Here is a 17890-nt window from a genome sequence, read left to right as displayed (position 1 = left end):
CCGACCCCGTTCTTTAGAGCATGCTAAATTGTCTTAGTGAAGATTGCTGGAAAACGTATCATCAACCTTAGATATGCGGATGATACCACTTTAATGGCAGAAAGTGAAGTGGAACTCAAGAGACTTCTGATGCGAGTACAAGAAGAGAGTGAGAAGTTTGGGCTTAAACTGAACATTAAAAAGACAAAGATCATGGCGTCTTGCCCTATCAAGTCCTGGAGCATCAATGGACAAGAAGTGGAAGCTGTGACAGATTTTCTCTTTTTGGGCTCCAAGATTACCTCGGAAGGAGACTGCAGCCATGAAATTAGGAGACGCCTGCTTCTGGGAAAGAGAGCAATGGTTAGCCTTGACCGCCTAGTAAAGAGCAGAGACATTAGTCTGCCAACCAAGATCCGCATAACTCGTGCTATGGTATTTCCAGTTGTGATGTATCGATGCGAGGATGGGACTGTGAAGAAGGCTGACCGCTAAATAATTGACGCGTTTGAAATGTGGTGCTGGCGGAGACTCTTGAGAGTTTCTTGGACTGCCAGAAGATTAAATCAATCGATATTTGTCGACCATATACCCTGACTGCTCATTGGAGGGTAAAATTCAATTGTTAAAGCTCAGCTACTTTGGTCATCTGATGAGAAGAGAGGAGTCACTGGAGAAAGATTTGATGTTGGGAAAGGTTGAGGGTCGCCGGAGAAGGGGTAGGCAGCGAACGCGGTGGTTAGATGACATCCTCGAGGCACTGCAGATGAAGTTATGTGATGTTAGGAAGTTAGTGAGAGACCGGAAAGCGTGGCGTGACATGGTCCATAGGGTCACGAAGATTCGGACACGACTGAATGACTGAACTGAACTGAACTGAAATTGTCCCAATGGTATACTTCTTGATGTCGGCCACTTTATGCTTAATAATTAGCTTTGACATCTCTGCCCGTTCTATCCTGTCTGTTGGGTTGGAAGCTTTCACACGTTGGTGCTTCTTAGTGAAATAGTTTGTCTCAACAGATTGTTTACAGGTACCCTCTCTTACTACCGTACGCCTACTTCTATCGCACTTTCAGTAATAATATCTCTGAAATAATTAATCATCGCATCTACACAAAGACCTACAGGCTCGGATAAAACTGAATGTCAATTCTGTAGCCCAGATGCTGAAATATTTTACCTTCTCCCTCACTGCTAATTCGTTGATGGACTTATTCCTCCCCAATCTGTTTCGTTGCCTCTTCTAATATAGACTAATTCGAGACATTGCCATGCTAAAGTCACTGCACCGCACCTTTCCAATTCTTTTCCATGCCCCCTTGTGGTACTTCGGTTTGCTGAAGAAGATACTCGGGAGTCTTAAGTTATTCCATCTGCTAACCCAAGTAGTAGTTCCCCCCTGTTTTTCCTTAAACCAATGCCATAGTTACCCGCTGCGTAGTCTCAAGCCTGCTTTTTTCGTACCTTGGCATTGTACCGCCCATTAGTTCAGTATACTGCATCTTTACTTTCCCAATTCTACAACTTCGTAGCACTGTTCGACTGACAGAGTTTTATGACATGTCGGCGCGTAGGTCTGTGCAGCCTTGAGTGTATACCGCTTATTATACCTAATTACGATGATTTCCTCCCTCTCAATAATCCTATAGAATTTCTCTATATAACCAGCTATGTTCTTATTGACAAGGAACCTTACTTCCATCTGACGCCACTCCTATAAACCTCGAGAACACACGTCAACAAGTCATTAATATGTTGAGCATAACAAATTGAGGTCATAAATCAGGTTTGGTAAGAATCGGATAATGTTAAAATTCGGCTGTCCAAGAGGGTCCCGCGCAGTTATCCAGATTAGTTTGGAAGTGACTATTTTACTATACCCAAATTTGTTACGCGTCGATTTAGGTCAAATTCTGCGGATGTTGAATTTCCAGGGGCCATATGTTGGGGGTGGTAAATCCCGACTTCGAGGTTACTGCTGAATTGGTCATGCTCGAAATATGCTGAACGTCAATTTTGGACATATTCTCCCATCATGAAACCTTGCAGTTCCAGGGGGCCATGCTATGGTTACGCATCCCAATTTAGAGGCCGGCACTGAATTGTCCATACTTGAATGAGGTTACGCATCAATGTTTGTGAAAATGTCAGTCAAATTTAGGTGTCTAAATTTTCGGTGTGGCCTATTCAAGTTTCAAGGTCACCGCAGAAATACCCAAACACGACTAAGATTAGACGTCACAATTATTCCAAGTCTGGCAAGGTGAAATGTATGGGTCTAGCTGGCCAATTATCGTGCCTGTCCCATCCAATTGTAGACCTCCATTGAGTTTTCAATAGTCTCATTACATTGGATACTAATATACGTGAGTTATAATATTCACCCAAGTAGTGAAATGTTGGCAGTCCACGCAGTCCTCCCTGCTGCAGTGCTGCAATTGTTAACCAGCTGTTTCCAAGAATGCGGGATGGCTAACCAGCAGCAGCAGGAGCCGCTCCTTTATGGAGGCGAAAAGCTATGCGCCCGTGTGCTGCGCTATGTCAATGAACGTTAAAGATACCAAGCAGTTCGAAAGTAAATTCGAGAACCCTCCACTACAGCGTGTCGTATAGTCTGGGTCACATTGGGATGTTAAACATCAAACACAATACCAAACCACACACTGCAGCACACTCTGCTGACGGGCTCTGGTGAAGCCACGTTTGGTCCAAATTCGCTTTCTATTAAAACGTAAGTGAGATTTAAGCTTCGCTCTAAGGGTATGACGCAATAGCAGCCTGTTGTCCTCTAGGCTTCTTCTGCATGGAGAAAGAGATGTAGACTGACAAAGTTTCATTCAAACTTAAGATTCTGAGGTGTCATCCCTCTTCTGAACGACGTTTCAGGTCTTGATGAAATTTTGATGGGCGCCTTGTACCTTCGTCAAGAGATTTTACCGACAAGTTTTTATACCGTACTAAAGTTTGTGGAATGGCGATCGAATTTTCGGAAGAACGAGCCTAATACGCTATTGCCTACATGTAATACGTTCTTCGTACTCATGTCCCTTACGAGCAGAAATGCTCGTGTTCCATATGTAGCTTAGTGGATGCTCTCGTGCCACAGCAACAAAGACAAGCTGAACGAAGGACAGTTAAGCAAAATTTCTAGCGAACAGCAGTTGACCATATCTTTGAAACCTGCTGAACAAGCTGTATTGATGCAGTAGCATTAAAGGTTTTGTGATAATTAAACACATTGACCATTCTACAATAATTCCAATAATCAGGAGCTATGGCACGTAGTAGGATCAACTAATGTACGTCTCTATGTCTTTAGTGCGTCTCTATCGTTACAACTGCACACATTGACGGAAATCTTTTAAAGCTGTCTTACTCGATGATTGTTTGTTTGTTTGTGTGTTTTGTGCACGAATGAGCGCGGAAGCCCAAACGCAGTCATAAAAGAATTACACTAAACGCAGTGTAATGACATAAATAGCTTCAAATACATTGTAATGGTATATAGTTATCATTTAATGTGCATGTGATTATTCTAGCTTCCTTTGTGTCATTTCTGCAGCACATGCACGTCGAGATTTTCGCTACCCACAAAGGCAAAAAAATTGGTGGTGGCTTAGCTTGGCTAAGCTTGGATATCAGAAGCGAAAAGTTTCGGCGATGCCATGGCGTAGCTTGTGGTTCCTTAGCGTAGTTGTGGCTTACCTTGTTGTTCACGGTTGCCGCTTATAAATATTCCATGGCTTATCATCGTGATGAAACGCTGATTACAGCCGTACATCACATAAGATAAGCGCGCGGCAACGGCTAAAGGTCAACCGGTGGAGTCGCTGCGGCGGTTGTGGCGGCAGCGGCGGGTGCGCTTGCGGGGTTTGCGCATGCGCACCTCTGGCTTTTTATAACGATGGAGCACACGCGAGACCCAGAGCTGACTAGCGTAGTGAAGCTTTTCGCTTCAAAAAGTTGAAGTATACGTAGGTCCTGCAGTAAATCGATCAAAAAAATTTCCCTTCCATTCGTGGGCCAACCCACAGGCTACTAAGCTACGAAATAACAGAATCTCTGCATGATGAGCACTAGGCGGCCCAAATTACAACTGTGAATTGCATCCGCTCTTTTTGTTTTCGCCTGTCACGGCAAGGCATAAAAGAAAGTGTGATCTAGATGAATGGCCACATTTACCAGTTGGTATACTAAAAGAAACGCTTACAACAACAAACAGCGCTTAACCCTGCATCCAAGGTTTTTAGCTAAGAATCGGTAGTTCAGTGCTTTGTGTTACTTTTTCATCTCGTTTTCTGCCTCCTTTTTTTTAAAAAAATAACGCATTTTCAATTGGGCGTTTATACACGTGAAGCTCACATGGACTTTTTTATGTCGCCACAGAATCTCTACAAGACATTCCAACGGACAGATTCTTTAATACGTTCATCAAGGTGGTTGAGTTCATTGCTTCTCAAATCTTATCGGGACGAATGAACACTTTCTACAATGAAACCACTGTCAATGCGTATTACGTACGTCTTTTGAATACAATGATTATTCCAACTTCCACCATACAGCCGCCCTTTTTCTTCGGAGAGGGCCCCGCTGCTTTCAACTACGGCAGCCTTGGACCGGTAAGCGCGCTGAAGCCTATGGCCAGTTTGCGATGCTGATCACATAGCTGATATTATGTTTAATGCTAGCAACATGTACCTAGCATTTTAGTAGCTAGAATTATGTATGCAGATCTAGAATTGATTTTGTCATAATTTGTATGATACTCTGCTCTTTTGGTTACCTTTGTTGCCCGTTTTATACCGCCCTTGTGATTAACATTAGCAATAGTGTACCTGTAGCAAACACTGTATTCTGAATATTCCCGATATTACGCCATAACACAAAGGTCATCTTAATGATAACCCAAACAATATAGCATCAACCGACATCTGACTTAGGCATAGTCGGTTTTGCGAAACAGCCACTGGAATGCTCTCTTACACGATGCTGCCTAAGCTGGTCCCGCTACATCCTATCTCTTTGCTAATGCTTACTCTGCAAGAGCTCGCATTATCTTCATAACCTACAAGGCACGATCTACGGAAATTTGTGTTGACATATTATCCCCAGAGGGCTTGCTGAGGTATTTGTATTTTCCTTCGGAAAGAAGCGGCTGCATTGTTCTCAATGTAAGTAGAAACACACACAGACAGAAGACCATGTCAAAAAGAGAAAGATGCGATTATAAAAAGCCCACATTTTATCGTCCATTCATGTCTTCCTTTTCGCAATAATATTCCCGGTCGGAAAAAACTACAGAAAATTTTCTGTTGTACGACAGAATTTCTGCGCGGTTTTTGACGGGAAACCTGTTGTGACAACAGAAGATTCTGTAGTCACATCAGAAATTTCTGTAGTTACAACAGAAAAGTGCTACAGAACAACCGACAACAGAAATATACTACATAAAAACTACAGAACTACAGAAAAGTAATACAGAACTACTGAAAAATTTGATGGTTACAACAGAACTACAGGATATTTTGTCGTATTTTTACACAGTTCTGTAGTTTTTTTTCGACTGGGTTATAACGCTGTCGGAATTTCCGCACAGCACCTAAACGTGAGACCTAGTATAGGAAGATTTCGCTGACGCTACAAGTGACACCGTTTGTATCAGCGCTTCATTTCGCCCCTTTACCACGGTATATGATGTAGTTTGACCACGGCGTCTTGCGCAGTAGGGTCATTCGGAAACGATAACCTTAAAGGCTATTTCATTTTTTCAAAAATGCACATTTCTATTCCATTCACTCCGACACTTCCGGATGGCACTGCCAACACGGCATCATGTCGCATCTATGTTGACATCAAAATGCAAATTTTGATGCTTGAGTCCGCTCTTGACTTCAGTTGAAACATTAAAAATGGATTTGAAATTCTGCTGTAGAACAGTCACGTGAGAGCGATGGCAAATAAATATGCGCACAACTCTGTATGGTAGTGAAGCTTACAATATATATTAAAATAAGGTTAAAGCAATGCATTTCATCTAAACTTATCTAGTTTACATTAGGTAGCGAAGTACTGGAAGTAGTAGATGAGTGTGTTTACTTAGGACAGGTAGTAACCGAAGATCCGGACCATGAAAAGGAAATAACAAGAAGAATAAGATTGGGATGGAGCGCATTTGGCAAGCACTCGCAGATTGTGACTAGCAGCTTACCGGTATCGCTCAAGAGGAACGTATACAACAGTTGCATCTTACCTGTACTCACCTATGGTGCTGAAACGTGCAGGCTAACCAAGAGAGTTCTACTTAAGTTGAGGGCAACCCAGAGGGCTATGGAACGAAAAATGGTAGGGGCAACATTAAGAGATAGGAAGCGTGCAGAGTTGGTCAGAGAAATAACACAAGTTACTGACATTCTAGTGGAAATTAAGAAGAAGAAATGGGCATGGGCAGGACATGTATTGCGAGGAGAGGATAACCGATGGTCGCTTAGGGTAACAAACTGGATTCCAAGGGAAGGAAAGCGTAGCAGAAACCAGAAAGTTAGGTGGGCGGATGAGGTTAAGAAGTTCGCAGGGGTCAAGTGGATGCAGCTAGCACAGAACCGGGTTACGTGGAGAAATATGGGAGAGGCCTTCGCCCTGCAGTGGGTATAGTCAAGCTGGTGATGATGATGAATGCCTTTTATATTATTATTGAATTTAAAATTCAAGCAACATTTTTTTTTTTCAAAATTACCTTATAGGTGGTGTTTCGAAGTTTTTAAAATTTGCACGAGAGTGCGAAAGATTGCTCCACATATCTAGCTTAAAATATTAGCTTTTTCCCAATTTAAGCTAATTTTGGCTTCTTCCTTCTAAGGAGCATCGAATGTCCCACAATTGCTTAATCTTTGATTTTTTATTGTGATTTATTTTAATTTATACATTTTTATGTTAAAATTTTATATTATTATTTAATGGCTAATGCATCAAACATTACAAAAATTATGAAAAACATTTGAAAGTTTTAATGTCAGGCAGCTTTATTTTGAAAACTTTGAAAACAATGAAGAGCAAGAGAGGAAAATAGTGATAAGGAAACATTACAAAAACAGTCAAAAGTAAAAAAGTACCAACAGGGGAGAAAATGAGAAAGTATACAGTGCAACTTAGAGAAAAAAAAAAAAAAAAGAAAAATTAAAGACAGAAAGAAGCAAGTGAGCGAAAAAGGGTGAATAATTGCTTTGCCACAAGAAAGGCTTAAATAAGATCTGTGCGTCTCGAAGCAATATTTATTCCAATATGAAGTGTTCCAAATATTATTCCCTATAGTGCAGTATCTAGCAGTTAACAATTGCACCATGTGCAAGGGAACTTATTAGCTCCACATCTTTTGTTAAATCAGAACTTATGGTGATCGTGGCAATGGCATGAACCCAAATGCCAGCGGCTTAGCACATTTTTTAAACCCTGAGGCAATGAGGAATAATTTTGTACTCCTGTAGCACACTGAATATTCGTAAGATGAAAACGTTTGATGTTTTCAATGCCGTATTACGATATAATGCCTAAATGTTGAAAAGGTACACCCTTATCCCGTTTCCATCAATCTACTTTGACATTTGTAATTTGTTGAAGCATCGAACTGCTTGCTAAAAACTGTTTCGTGGAATCGTTTGTAAACTGGCTTGGTAATGTATTAGCAAGGCTTTAAAATTACAAAATGCAGCGCAATACTTACTTATTATAGCCGACTCTGGTTTATGCACAGATGCATAGCTAGACGACAAAGGGGCCGAAAATATCCTTGCTGGAAAACACGACGCGTATATTTAAGACGCGAACATCAGCAGCAGTGGCCGCGACAAGGCTGAGGCTTCCGCCGATAATCTGCCAAATGAGAGTGAATGGATCCCTCAGTGACCGTACACTCGTAGGTTATATATGCACCACTGAATTACACAGAGGTGTTGAAGGTCTGAAAAGGAAGTGGTTGGCAGGTCTATCTGAAAAGTGCAAATGTTTTTATAGCGTCAGTTATATATTTTCTAAATATAACGACGATGTTGTGCAAGGCATATCTGTTAGAATATATTATTTGCTACGCGGACTTTTTGGCGGGCATTGTATATATACAGTATCTATTATTATTTACGATATTGTGGAAGAGATTCCGGTCAACAAAATTGTTTGCCTATGAGCTTTTATTCTGAAAATAAAAGTGCTGTTGACCATGTAGCTTTAAGTAAAACATGATTAACTCATCCCGATGGCAGACATCTGTAAAATATGAGTCTCTATATGACGCTAACTTTCTAAAAGGTTTGGAATTTCGGTAATCCTACAACCAAAACATGTAGGTGTTCCATTATATACCTATTTAAAGCTTTCGAATTACAAGTAATATTAACTGGAATAACCATGTGCATTATGGAATACGTGATGCTAATAGAGAGCTTTTATTCTTCAGAGGGTCTGCGTACTTTTATTTCCCAGCGCTCGTCTACGTGTATGCAAGTCCATGGTGCTATCAGTACTATAATATGCCGCCGTAAGTTGGGATCCATAAAGAAAAGTAACATCGCAACAATTCATAATATGCAAAAGGGCCGTTATATAAATTGGTATGGTGCGAAAAAGGGCCATTGTCTCACATACAACACCATTTGAAAAGCATCTGTATGTTTATTTCAAAAAATGCTTAGTGTTATTTGTGAGCTGAAATCTTGTGTCGTGTCTTAAATTTTTCTATTAGATAAATAACGAACATTACACCTTGGTTTCAAGTTAGCAACCCAATTTCGTTTTCATGGGGGTAAGCCACAAAACAGCTGCATAATCTGACGATAACTTCATATCGAAGAATATAACACTTACTCGTACTTTTGTTTTCCCAAGAACACTCGCTGAGAAATATTTACTCGCCAACAATCGAGCTCTTCAGCATCGATGAAAGTGTTTCAGTGCAACCTATAGTGTTTAGGAGTTTTTTTATGACATGTTTTGTAGTACCTGTCGCTTTTTATGCTGGATACAGCTCTTGAAAGGCTATCACCGGAACAAGACATTCATGCATCTCAAACTCAGCGGCAACGTGCTTCAGTCACGATTACTGGGCGGATGCGACGCGTGCATTCGAAGACCCAGCCCGGATGATCGTCCAATCGTAAAATAACTGCAATCTCTATGAAGCCCCAATACACCGAAACGCCACTGACAAAGGACAAAAACTCATTAGGCGATGAAGGCACTTACTGCACAAGACTCGTTGTATGCGCAAATGCTGATCATCATAAAGCAAGAGCGAGACGAGGCACAGCGTCTAGAAAAGAGCTTGCGGGATAAGATTAAAACGATAACAACTGCGATACAGACTGAGATTGAAGCTTTTTTATAGAGTTGCACAAAAGTGGCCAACGCCAAACCAGTGAGCCAAAACGACGTAAGCCTGCAGAAGCGCATAGAAGAGTGAGCCCAATATGTCTACAATGAAACTGCAGAAGTTTCACGCAGACTGGACCTATGTTAAGAGAACAAGTCAGAACATGGAAAACCTCTGGTCATCCTTTTGCAAAAACCAAGTGGGCCAAGCACTATTAGGGGTTACCGTACATTTCAGCAGCCTACCATAGTTCATCAGAACAGACGAAACCGACATACACAGAATCAAGCTGCTGTCCTTGTCAGAAACGAATGTACAGCAACCGAATTGCAAATTCCTGACCGAAGTAATGAGTTCAGAGAAGTGATTGCAGTTAAACTATGTCCTCCTGGGCAGCGGCTCATGGTGGCAGTCTCCGTGTGTTATTGGCCCCTTACTGGCAGTCATAATACCGACTCGTACGAGTGGCTCGCCAAGGTCCTGGCCATGGCACGAAGCCTCCCCATCCTGGTGGGAGGAGACTTCAGTGATAAGCACCCGAATTGAGGCTACGCTACAGCTGAGTAACGCACGCTGCACGACACCGTAGAAATGTCTGGTTTATACACATGCAACACCCCACTCATGCCAACGCACATAGGACTACACGCCCGACAACAAGATACGACACCCGATCTGATGTTGGCCCCACCAAGATTCATCAGCTAATGGGAAGTCGACCAGATAACATACGGAAGTGACCATTTCCAATTTTGATCACCCTTAAGAGAAAAAAGATTCCAGAAAAAAGGCAAATGGTTTTCATCGAATGAGAAAAGTTTGGGACAGCCACTGGCGGAAATTTCATGGACTTCGCGCAATTCGGTGCCATGGTTACAGAAGCACGGCCATGGTCCCGAGGCAATAATATGGCACGGTACTACCACACACATGGATAGACACCTTGCCAACTTGTGGCGGACGTTAAGCATCCTTGCACAGCAATGCAGATATAAAAAATGTCCCACCTGGATCTTATGAGCCTGAAGCGCCAGTATCGACTCATCAAGGAGTACCGACAACTGCTCGAAACAGATGCATGGCACAGCACTTGTGCGACGCTCGACCCTCGAACACGGGATTAAACAGCTGAGGGGAATTCTACGAAGCCTGCTCAGGAAAAAGAAAAGCGCACCACAGCTGGCAGAGCTGTTTCGGCGTGATAGCCCAGGCTCCCTCGAGGAAAAGGTGATCCACAATTTCTTCCCGAATGCTTCTGAGATACCCACTCCACCATCGCCGGCAATCACGATTGAGAACACACTGATGGATCTTGAAAAAGCATTAACATTTGGCGAGCTATTAGCAGTACTAGCCCACGGAAAACCGAAATTGGCCCAATGACACGATGGAGTAGCATGACAGGAGCTCAAAAACCTTAGCGACGAAGCACAATATCAGCTCTTAGCTATATTAACAATTCGTGAGACTCCGGACTGGTACCAGATGCACTCAAGCTATCATTGATCTACCCATACCGAAATCAGGGAAAAACTACACAAAACCGGAGAACCTACAGCCGATAGCTCTCACGTCAATCATCTGCAAACTGATTGAGCGAACGATAGTCACAAGAATACAGCATTACATTGAATACATACAGCCTTGGTTACAGCCTGCTTAGGCAGGATTCCGGTAAAATATGGGCACGCATGATTGCCTTTGGCTGCTCCGGAGGGTAATCAACCGCAAGTCTCGCGGACACCAGATTACATTATCCCGGTTGATATCGTCAACGCATTCGACTATGTAAACCAACAGGTAATCCTTAGGAATTAGCAAAGAGATATCCCAGCCAAAAAGCATATAATTAGATATGCAGCTTCATTCAAAGAAACCCTATTAGGCTTCATAGCAAAGCTTCGAGATGAGCCCGAGAACCTATTACTTGGATATCAGCATGCCCCAGGGCTCTATCCTTCGCCCTTTGCCATTTAACCTGGCCATGACCCGTGTAGCAGAAGCGCTCGAGAGAGACACTTCGACCTGCTTCACGATCTGCGCACATGATGTCACCATATGGACAGCAGTGAATTATCCAAATGAAGAGGTCATGTAGACCGAACTGCAAGCAGAAATCTTTAACTATACTCACATCTTAAAAGCAATAGGACTACAACTGTCGCCTGAAAAGACACGGCTCATAAACATAGACGGCAGGATTCCATGAACGCCAAAAAAAAAACAGATTACACTGCGTATTAGAGAACACATCACGTCTGCAAACGGATCCTCACGTCCTCGTAAATGGATTCATACATTGCAGCGTAACTGGACTCCGGTATTGCATATTATTCGCCGGATTTCAAACACGTATGGTGGAGCCCGGCAAAAATTATGCCAAATACTGTCTAGGGCGGTTGCTGTTGACAGGATTCTGTACAGGGCACCCGTGTATGAGTTTTCTGATCGCGACCTGAAAGACATCGAAAAGCTACACAGGGCCACTCTTCGCACCATTACTGCACTTCCTAAGCACACGAGGAAGTAAGAGCTGCCTAAGCTGGTCAGCTTATCACCCATGCAAGACATTATAAAAAAAGCAAAAATAATACTGTGATCTCCACTAGAAAACACGATCCAAGGACAGCAGATCATGGCATGGAACAACCGAATCAACACTGCTCCGAGGCCTATGGGGATAGACACTGCACCCCCGTGGGAGGCGCCGGTAATCGCAATAAGGCCACAACGATCTATTAGTAGGCGAAAAGTGGCCGCTAGGCCCCTTTTAGAACAGAGAACGGCCCTCCCAAGACCGCTGAATACAGTAGACATCTACACTGACGCTACAATTAGAAATGAAAGGGTCAGTGTTCCATGGGTGTGTGTGCCAACGCCCCAAAACAGCTGACAGCACACGTACCACCTACCTGGAGGAACAATTTTAGATGCCTAATTGCTTGCCATTTGTGGAGCCATAAACACCATTACAATAGCTGCAGCCACAAAAGATAATTTCAATGTATATTGAATTTTAACCGACTTATACGCAGCGATTACAGAGCAGACCCTACTAACAACAGACGACGCAGTGGCTAATGACATCAGAAAAAGGCTGAAGCGAGTGCGGGAAGTTGGAAAAGAAATTCAAATTATATGGATACCGGGACATACTGGCACGGACCGGGGAAACGCAGCGCGCAAGCGGCCGCCACGCAAGCAGGTGGGCTTGCTGACAGATACAACGCCCCACATCCCAACTCCATGCCTAACCTGATACTCTTAAATCGTAACCACACAATGCTCACTAAAGGCTCACCTGGCGGAGCGATGGCGTACTATGAAACAACATCAACGATGAATTAACACGAACGCCGACGTTTGACAACACGAAATTGATCACTCGACCACAAGAGATATTTCTCAATAAAGTAATAGCAAACGCAACCTACACAACACACATACTTGACAAGTGGTTTCTTGGCAGACACGAAACGCTCAAACACAACATATGCACCAACTATCAGAAACAGTGTACAGCCGACCTAAAACATCTTATATGGCAATGTGCTTCGTTTTCACGGGGAAGAAACAAAATTACGCATATTCCACACGACGTGCCCACCCTAGCAAATCAGATCCTATCAAGCACGCAATACAACATTCCACTGCTAAATACGGTAGTGACAGCAGCCCACTTCTGTGAGAGAGGTTGACTTACAGCGCGCAGATCGGCAGCATGGCAAGCAACGAGCAACATCTTGAAAAGCAGTGAAGACGAAGCTACACTCCCATCCCTCCTAACTGCCTAATCACCAAACAGTAGTCGAGAGCCATCCCTTCATTCAAATAACGGCTTCATTCGTTCATTCATTTTTTGTAAGTGTTTAACATGCCGTTATTTAGGTTTATCACGCCTCCCTTGAATTTATTCTTTTATGTATTACCAACCCTGATAATATCTGTCTGCAGAATTGCAGTACATATAAATCGATAAAATTTTCGATTGCACTTTGTATAAATCAAGAAAGATATTCGCAGGATAAACGACACCACTTATATGCGGTGAATATGAGGCGAAAAGACACTGCTTGAATATTCACCACGGCTGAGGGCCTTTTCTATGGAGGCGAAAAGCCGTGCGCCCCTGTGCTGTGCAATTATACTGCATTTGAAAGAATCCCAGATTATCGGAAGGTTCCAGGCCTTCGACAGCGCCGCAGCGCATGATCGGATGCGCTCTGGGATATTAAACGCTAACGTCTATCCGCGTACTCTATTACGAAGTTTATTTCCAACACGTAGCACACATAAGTCTCAGCTGTTCTAAAGTCGTACTAGCGTATGTAAGCGGTAATCTGTAGGATGTTTGGCTAGAAAATTTAGATGTTAATAAGTCGAACTTGATTTCAAGCGAACTCAAATATACTTGAAAAACTGCATTGTTTCGCTAAAAGAGCGGCTTCTTTTTCATATTATATAATAATTTGAGGCAGTTTTGTTCCACGCCTGACGGGAAACTGGTCGTAAACTTCGAAGGATGCTTATATTCACAAGCCCGATCACTTGTTATTTCAAGTGGATTTCGGTGCCGCTTTTCCCTTTCAGTAGACGACGTTCAAGCATTGGAGAGGCAGCATATGAATTCAACCTGCAGTGCAGGTTGAATTCTGCCTCTCCAATGCTTGAACCTGCGCTGCAGTGGTTCAAATGCCTGAAGAATTTTCAAGGCTTGAAATCACGAGAAAATTGCAAGGAGGCTATTAATACAAAGTGCGTTTTGTTAAAGAAAATATAAAAAACCGGAACATATAACATTTTGGTGTTCATTCTGCTGCGTTTGGTCCAGAAACATACTTTGATGCCGACCGAAGTAAATGTATATGATTTTCACAGATTGTGGGCCACGAGATAATGCACGGATTTGACGTTGAAGGCATGGATTACGACGAAAACGGGAAAAGGAAAATCTGGCTATCTAAGGAGGTGAAAGAACACTACACGAATAAGACTCTTTGCCTTCGGACCTCCCATAAGGCCGTTGTAAGTAAATGCCCAATATCGATTATCGTCTCGAACATCACGATCAGGGGAGGCTGAAACCCGTTCGAATAAATCCCATAGTCCAGTTACCGCGATGCTATTCAGCTTTACCAGTATCGCTGCTGAAGCTGCGTTCTTACTCGACGCAATTTTATCATACACCCGTCGTTCCGTCCATGCGTGCACGTGGCGATCAAGTTACAACAAATAATTTCGAAATCGGCATGTGTCACTGGCAGGTGCAAGCAGGAATAGTTATCAAAACATAGTGGTCGGTTAACTGCAGTTAAGTCTACTGGTGTAAGGCGCAAACTAACGGTTTCTTTAAAGGATTGTTCAGAAAATTTAGCTATGGTTTACGTGGTTAAGCCTACTGGTGTAGCGAAAGCTACGGCTCCTGACTACACTAAGTTTCAGCTTATAGTGGAGCACACAGGTTAGGCAATGGCTTAAACTTTATTTACACCAACGAAGACGTTCCAAGGATCAGTAAAAAAGTGAGACTTGCGCTGTGCAGCAGCGGCTTCGGCCTGGACATCGGCACTTGATGCCTCCTCTCCTGTCAGAAGCTAGTCAGGCCTACCTATCCGCCTATTGCCGTCGCCGCTTTTCCAGTCGCTCAGCGTGCTGTTCTTCTGTCTCCTCAGACCACTGTTTTCGCAAAGCTTCATTTGGACGGTGTAACTTGGCTGCTCTGATAGCCTCCTGCTCCGTCCCCCTACTGCCAGCGTCTGTGCAGTCTACCCGTATATTATACACCTCCACGCATCACGCGATTATCGAACGGCGCGTCGCGTAACGAAGCATACGGCGGCCGTGCCACACTGACACCACGAACTCCTGGCCCAGCTCTCAGCCTATACCAATTAGCAGTCGCTAGGCAACGCTGCGACGCACCGTGGAGCATACGGCATACGACACACGGTGCAACGGTGCCATGCCTACGGCTTGAAAACCTAGCGCAGTGTAGGTGTAGCTTTCGTTACAAAACGAATTAAATTAAAGATCATTATCGCGCCCGACCGAGCCATTTCGGAGATAATTTATGTAGGACACGAAAGAAATCGCGAAAGAAAGGTTTTTTCAGATACAAACCATGAAAACACATCAAATGAGGTCATACAAGGGAGACGCAAGTGGAACATTGACATCAGCTGAGGTTGCGCTTCATACATTGTGCAAGGCTGCCCTTAACGTCCATGTACATACGTCCACGGAGCCCCTATACTCTACGAGGCTGTTCTTGCCCCTGGGAGACCTCATACAACCACATCGAGACCAAGGCATGTCTTTCTAGCACCAAAAAAGGACAATATATACTACAGCAAGTTGCACTCAAGCAAGTGAGCGGCTGCACCGTCAACTAAAAAGCAGTGCAGGTAACGAGCAGATTACACAGGCAGATGAGCTGTTAGCGATGTGCGTTTTAAGCTACCACGATTCGCACCATGCTAATTGATAATGCTTGTCCCCTCAAAGGATTGTTCGCACTACTCCGCTATGGATATTTCACTTTTCCTTTCCTCTCGCTCGGCGTTTTCAGCATGCAGAATAGATTAGCACTATGTTATCTAGTTTGCGGTAGGGGAAATGAACAAGTTACTCTCCGAGAACTGAATGGATGGGCCGAAAGTACAGGACAGTTGGAAATCCAGAGAATATTTATTCGGCTGATTCAGGCGTATTGCGCGCGGCAACAATGTACAATCCTCGTTGCGGATGCTGCCTAGTAACAGGTGGGCTCATCGCGGTTACGCGTCTGCGCAAACGACACCTTTGTGCTTCAGCGCTGAAATAGCTCGTGGTACTGAATGAAGAAAAGAGCCGCCTCTATTACATGGCTGCAGAAATACAGCCAACTTTAGGACACTATGTCGACAGCCAAAATAATTCCAGTGACGGCACAATAATAGAAATTGAGCAGTTGACAGAAGCCCAATTGTTTTAGGCGTACGTGCCATCAGATGCCTCTGGTAGATCATAAAAAAATGCTCCATAGTCGCTCCTATATATCTATACCCAGCAATAATTATTTGCCCTACGAGGAAAGTATCTGCAACATTGTGTATTCCCATTGCATAATACGACAGCAGTTCGTGACACCGTGGCTGTCTTCAGCGGTACAAAGAAATTGGCCAGCGAGGGCATTGTCCTCGACTGTATTTTTATGCGAAAAATTGAACCATTCAGCTCAGTGCAATAAAACATCAGTTTTTCGACACGTGACCGCAGTGGTGCCATTGCTACTTGCAGCTGGGACCTGCCCCTCGCCAGAGCCTGCTAAATGACACGGTGGATTCGGAGAGTCTGGCTGACATGGTGGGGGCCAGGATTGCGTACGAAGCGTTCACGTCACTTCCTGCGGCTACACGCAGTACTAGCCTTCATGGCCTGAACCTGACCTCAGAGCAACTTTTCTTCGTCGGCTTCTGCACAAAGTTGTGTGAAATCGTAGATCAATCTGAACGCTATGCTCCTGCGCGCTCGCGCTGCATCGTTCCCCTGATGAATATGCCAGAGTTCTCGGCGGCGTTTAAGTGCCAGCAGAATGCGTCCATGAACCCACCAAGTAAATGCGCCTTCTGGCAGTGACACTGCAGCAGATTGATTTACCTTTTTGGGGCAGTTTTTATCCCAGGTTGCTTTTGTTTCAGAAAAAAAATCCTTTTATCAGGTGACAAACACATTATTGAAAACAGGTGCATCTAATGCATAGTCGCTACAAGAACATGTCGCTATTGGGTGAGCCATTTCTGAAACCGATGCTAAAGTGCATGTTAACGCACGCGGCTTTCAGTTTCAGGAGATGGTATAACGTGGTATATAAACGTAGGAAAAATATCTGATATACTGCTGTTGTTTTCCCCTCTCTGGGGAATCATGTTTTTGAACTTGTTATGTATAAGTACCCTGTAGCGTTTTTTATAGTGCTTTGGTCTGTGAGTAATGTGAGTTTTTGCATGTATGTATGCACAGAATAAATTCTCTTTGTGCTGCGTGGGAAGAGTGCGTGGCCAGGCAAAAGGGCTAATGGGTTAGCCCTAATTTGCACATGCCTGAAAAGAGCGTCACGCGGCATAACGGTAAGCAATCACACTCGAATATTGCCAACAGAAAACGAAAACAGGCGCATTGGTAAAAGGGTGTTCACGAGAAAATGCTATGGCTGAAATGTCTGTCACTGAAATGTATCGCTGAAATTTAATGTTGAAGTCTTGAAAATCTATGGTTAAACCAGTCATTACTGTTCAGAATCTGCAAAGAGAAATTTGTTTCAAAGCAATAATTTCAGCACTAATTCCAAGTATTTTCATGAATACAGCCCGGATTAATGAGTATAAAAGCAACTGAATGTAGTGTTCTCAATTTAGAAATTCAAATGGTATTCACTTCCTACAGTCAGCACAGAGACAAAAATCTTTTTACGGTCTTTTTCAGTTAAGGTAATTTCGTATTAACTTATATTTCACGAGATGTCCTGCACCTACGCCAACGTCTATTTTGACATTGCTTTGGTTAATACAT

General features: G+C 43.4%; 1 protein-coding gene across 1 annotated transcript; it reads left to right on the top strand.

Moving 5' to 3' along the window:
• Positions 1-4517: 4517 nt before the first annotated feature.
• On the top strand, positions 4518-17301 carry LOC146181251 (membrane metallo-endopeptidase-like 1). Its single transcript, XM_084575737.1, has 3 exons — positions 4518-4601; positions 14219-14365; positions 16619-17301. Exons 1-3 carry the CDS (start codon positions 4518-4520, stop codon positions 16955-16957), a joined length of 570 nt encoding a protein of 189 aa, XP_084431863.1. The 3' UTR covers positions 16958-17301.
• The last annotated feature ends 589 nt before the right edge of the window (positions 17302-17890 follow it).

Source organism: Amblyomma maculatum, chromosome 8 (assembly GCF_055883805.1).
Source record: "Amblyomma maculatum isolate TAMU_Amacu chromosome 8, ASM5588380v1, whole genome shotgun sequence".
Taxonomy (NCBI): domain Eukaryota; kingdom Metazoa; phylum Arthropoda; class Arachnida; order Ixodida; family Ixodidae; genus Amblyomma; species Amblyomma maculatum.
This window is presented reverse-complemented; position numbering and strand designations above follow the sequence as displayed.